The following is a 5005-nucleotide window of genomic DNA, read 5'->3' on the forward strand; positions in this document are numbered from 1 at the left end:
AGGTAAAATAAACATGGCACTAGTTCAAGTTAAACATTCTTCTCTGGAGACATAACTAGTTTTACATCAAAGAAAAACAGAGAGAGAGAGGCCGCAACGTTGCTCTAGAAGCAGATCAAGATACGTCTGCTTTTCCTCAAAAACAAAAAAGACACGCTCTGCTTTAAGTTCTAGGTTTACATTGAGGACTGAATAGCTGATAAATTTTCTTGTCTGCCTGGCTTGAAGCAGGGAGAGCAACACCAGCAGAAAAAGTCTTCATGGAGATTGAAAAAGATGATCGATCATGGACTCGTCGCCTCCATGTGGTGCGCCGGTGGAGTTGCAGCAGGAAGCGCGTGACGGCAGAGGGGGCAGGCGCAGCTGACCTTGAGCCACTCGGAGATGCAACCTTGGTGGAAGTAGTGGTCACACGGCATCGTGGCGACCTTGTCGTCCACCTCGAAATCCTTGAGGCACACGGCGCACTCCGTCTGCTGGAGCCGGGCTCCGGCTGGCGCGCCGGCTGTCTCCGGCAGCTGCAGGACGGCGTCGAGCGAGGCCGGGACTGCCAAACTCGGCCAGAACGGGCCCTCCTCCTCCTCCTCCTCATAGCGGCTCTGCAGCCGAGCCTCTTGTTGTCTTTGCAACATGTCGAGTTCTTGGTCGATCAACGGCAACCGGCCTTGCATCCAATCCCGTACACCTCGTTCCAAGAATTCCTGCCCGTCGGCCGGCTCCCGATCTTCCACGACCTCGTAGATGATAGGAATTCTCGTCCGCACCCTCACGGGGTCCATCTGCCACAGCACACAGCAGCAGGCTAAGAGAGAGAGAGAGAGAGAGAGAGAGAGAGAGAGAGATAGACGGGCTCGGCGACAAGACACAGCGGCTGGAGATGGAGGACGTGCGTACGCGTGAGATGGAAATTATCGAAGCAAAGGCAAACCATATATAGCGAGCCAGAGCCAATGTTGCGATTGCCTTACCGATCGGACGAGATGGGATTCCGAGTTCGACTGGTGGACGCGTCGGTTAGGGCCGGCCGGCTGGTAATCGGATCGAGTCCACCAGTCGGTCGAACGCGGCGCCCAGTACCGGCGATTCCTCCGGTGAACCTTACCGGCGCGGCGACAGCGGGCGGCGCCCGAGGTTTAGCAGGAGAGAAGAGGGGATCTGCTGCCCAAAGCCTGGGAATGGGATGGTGGAACCAATTTATTTTGGGAAGCACTTTCCATGATATCGCCGGACTGCTCGTCTGCCGTCGATACGTCTTTCATCTCACCGCCAAGATACGTAGCAAACAAAAAAATCTCACGGCCGGGATATGCGTCCGGAAATCACGGGCAGCTAAACGTGATTATATTCTCACATGCACAAAGCACACTGCTAACTGAAGAAACTTGGAAGTTATTTTTGTAGTGCAAAGAGATTATCCGAAACAGGCTTTCGTCCCGCTTTATAGATAAAGTATAACTCCATACAACCACGTCCCAAGCAAGACCAAAAAGAAAAAAAACGGGGGCCACAGCACAATGATGCCCAAAGAAACTAAGAGGAAACAGAAAAAGCCACCAGGGACAGGCTACGAGTCTGTCGAGCGATCAGCGAGTCGACGCACGGAAGACACCAGGGCGTGGTTAATAGCAGGCATCACCTATTTTTATGTTTACGTTCTCCGATATCATGCAAAGCTATCCTTTTTACCGGTCTTTTGTATGTAAGTTAAACAAAACTTGGAATCATATTTTTCTTTGCTTTGATTGCCGCGAACCGCGCCGTCGCCAAAGTCACAAGTCACGCGAGCGCGCGCTTTACGTGCATTCTTAATGCATGCCTCTAGCATTTTAAAGCAATGGAAACCTCCTCCTTTTATGTTGGTCATGTCCCGTGAGCAGTATCTACTATCATTATAAAAGCACGAGAGGGCAGATCCAACTCAACATACTAGCCGTCTAATTAACAATCTAAAGGCCTAAAATCTCTGTTAACAAAAAATTTCGTTAACGAAATATCCCACTCGCTAACGAAATCTCGAGGTGAGAGGGGTCGACAATCCAATCATCGCTAACCCCGCGCTGCCGTTCAAAAAAAAAGTTGCCAACAATGCACCCACGACCCGCACAACATCTCGCCCCCTCCTCCTCCTCCCAACGGACGCCACAGCACGGGCCGTTCCTCCCGCGCGCCGTCGGCCACCCTTCCTCCCGCAACTGTTAGACGCCGCCACGGACCCTTCACCGTGGGAGCGGGCCGCCGGAGGCGTTCCTCCCGCTCCGTTCGCCGCCGGAGCCGCCCTTCACCGCGGAGCCGCCAGCCCGCTGCCGCGGGAGCCACCTGCCGCCACCTTCGCCGTCGGAGCTGTTCCTCCCGCTCCGTTCGCCGCCCGAGCCCCGATCCGTTCCCGGCCAAATGCGAGCGTAGCAAGTAAGCGGACTACACACCTTTTTGCGTTCTGAATTTTGGCCCTCTTATACTCTGTTTCACATTTGCCAGTGTTTGCGTTTGAACCAAAGGGATTGAGCAACTTCATAAATGCATTCTGAACAGCTAGGTGGTCACAGAACAGCAATGGGATCCTTCCACGCAGAAAAAATAATTTCCTCGTTAAAGTAGCATTGTTGTTTGATAATAGCCATGGAACTACAGTGATTACGGTGAAATATCATGATCCATCGCAATGCCAAACGCAAATTTTTTTTAGTTTCTAATCTCTTAATATGGCAGACAAAAATTATTGTGTTACTGAAATTATGTTCTAAATGATGTCAGGAATCTGCTGAATCCATGTCACCTTTTGTCACTTTTTTAGATGTACTTTTTATATGCAAAAACCTTATGTGTTTCCCTGAATCCAAGCAAGACTTGAGAGTTTACTTGTTTCACTGAATCCAAGCAAGACTTGAGAGTCTACTTGTTTCACTGAATCCAATCACGTCTTGAGTTTAGACTTACTTGTTTGCAACATTTAAGAATTCAGCTTCTCGATATTAAGATCCCTGTGTAGCTAAGAGCAGATGGGTATTTGTGAATGTGGTAACAATACATAGGTGGAAGAGTGATATTTGTCATATTCTTGCAGCTTGAATAAATTATCAAATACACAAGTTATTGGTCCAAGTTAGTATATTCATGTGTTTTGTTCAATGAATACTAAGAATAATTATGCAATTTACAATTGTACCTTTTATTTGCTGAATTAATTCAGTTCACAATAAAGGTCACTTTTCATGCTTCCAGACAAGCATAACACTTGGGGGCAACAAGGGCAACAACCAATGCTTTGGTCCTTCTAGGGCTTGCTACATTCTTAGAACTAGATGAGACCCCGCGCGTTGCTGCGGGAATCAGTTGTGTATTTTCAAGGTAACATCCACGTCAAAAAGATGAGAGCAATTGGACTGAATTATGTGACTGATTTCATTTTCATGAAATGATATTTGTATTGTAAATGTGTGGTTTAAATGTAAATTCTATATAAAACTAAGGTAGTTGTAGTAGGAACCATATTTTTAGTACTCCTGAGCTGCAATGTAGTGCATTATCTGTTGGAAAGAAGTAAATCCTGAAGCATCCTCGACACTATGCCCTACATCACCATCAACGGGACATGAACACACATGCAGGCATGTCAATTTGAAGAATTTAATTACAGTTGCCAAAAATAATAATATGTTACAAAGCACAATCTAGAACATCAGTGAATATAGAATATAGCCGAAGAACTTGAACAGTCCCGGCACAGTCCGCTTCTGAATATAGTGAAAAGACCATAAAAATGGATAACATCAGGATCTAAATCACTCAATATAGTACCCTTGGTAAAAGGAACAATTAGATGTTAGAATTAATGTAGTTAACTGTTGTAGAATAAAACAAAAAAATATTAGATACCTCAACATTGCTGAAGAAATTTGTACGAACCATGATTATGATAAAGACACGGTGAATATAAGCATGTTGGAGAAGTTCAGATAAGCATCAGCAGCAGCACGCCTTTCAAACTTCAAGAGACCAAGAAGTTATTACTCAGGTTCATACATATAACCAAGAAAATAGTAGTAAAATTGAAAAGTGGTTCAAAATATTTTTTTAGAGCATCTCCTCATATACAATTGCTCACAGCAAGACTGTTCTGCTGTAACGCAAATTGAAAGTTGGATCGTAAATGTGTTTATCTTTGTGAACACGCTCTTCAGACCAAAATAAACCCCACAATGTCTTGAAAAATGTTGAGGGCCCCCGAGGTATATGGGTTCAAAGATATAGGGGTGGAAAGTGGCAGCGGATAATCCGAAATATACGATATTCGTATTCGAGAAAATGCCTATTCGTATCCGAAACATCCGCATCCGAACCAAAATGGAAATGGTAATTATCCGTATCCGAATATTTTAAACAAATAAATAATAAAATATGGTAGGATATTTTGACACAAATATGGATATGGAAGTGGATATATCCGTATCCGAATAAGATTATGGGAGGTAAATTTTAAAATTCTAGACCCAATATTCCAATTATCCAACATAAAAGCCAAATAAGTAGTTAACTTTTACTCTATATATGATTAAACTTATAAATTATTATGCATTAAAATAGTATTTATTCATAAACCTATTTATCATTGACTTATTGTATGTTATAAGTTGATTATTTAAGGTCGCATAGCAATCGACTAATTTACTTAAGCAATATGTTGATATTATTCTTATCCGTTCCGAATCAAGAAAATATCCGATACATATCCGTATTCGAATAATATCCGAGCCACATCCGTATCCGATAACATCCGTATTCGGATTCGTATTCGTTTTGAAAATATGAAAATGGAAGTGGTAAGAGCACTATCCGATCCGCGTCCGATCCGTTTCCACCCCTACAAAGATACACCCTGAAACATGGGTCGCTAGATGCCATTTATTTCAGAATAGTTACCAAACCTGCAAGGTACCACGAAATGAACAATAAAAGCTTACAGTTATGGATAAAGGTCAAATTTGATACTTGCAAATATGATAAGAAT

At 44.1% G+C, this 5005-nt stretch overlaps 1 protein-coding gene across 1 annotated transcript; it reads right to left on the reverse strand.

Annotated features, from left to right (window-relative positions):
- Positions 1-284: 284 nt before the first annotated feature.
- On the reverse strand, positions 285-1126 carry LOC123042589 (probable E3 ubiquitin-protein ligase RHC1A). The gene is made up of 2 exons (XM_044465018.1): positions 969-1126; positions 285-779 (listed from the first exon to the last, which is right to left on the reverse strand). The coding sequence occupies exon 2, from the start codon at positions 777-779 to the stop codon at positions 285-287; it is 495 nt and encodes a 164-aa protein (XP_044320953.1). The 5' UTR covers positions 969-1126.
- Between the last annotated feature and the right edge of the window lie 3879 nt (positions 1127-5005).

The sequence above is a fragment of the Triticum aestivum genome, chromosome 2B (genome assembly GCF_018294505.1).
Source record: "Triticum aestivum cultivar Chinese Spring chromosome 2B, IWGSC CS RefSeq v2.1, whole genome shotgun sequence".
In the NCBI taxonomy this organism is placed as follows: Eukaryota; Viridiplantae; Streptophyta; class Magnoliopsida; order Poales; family Poaceae; genus Triticum; species Triticum aestivum.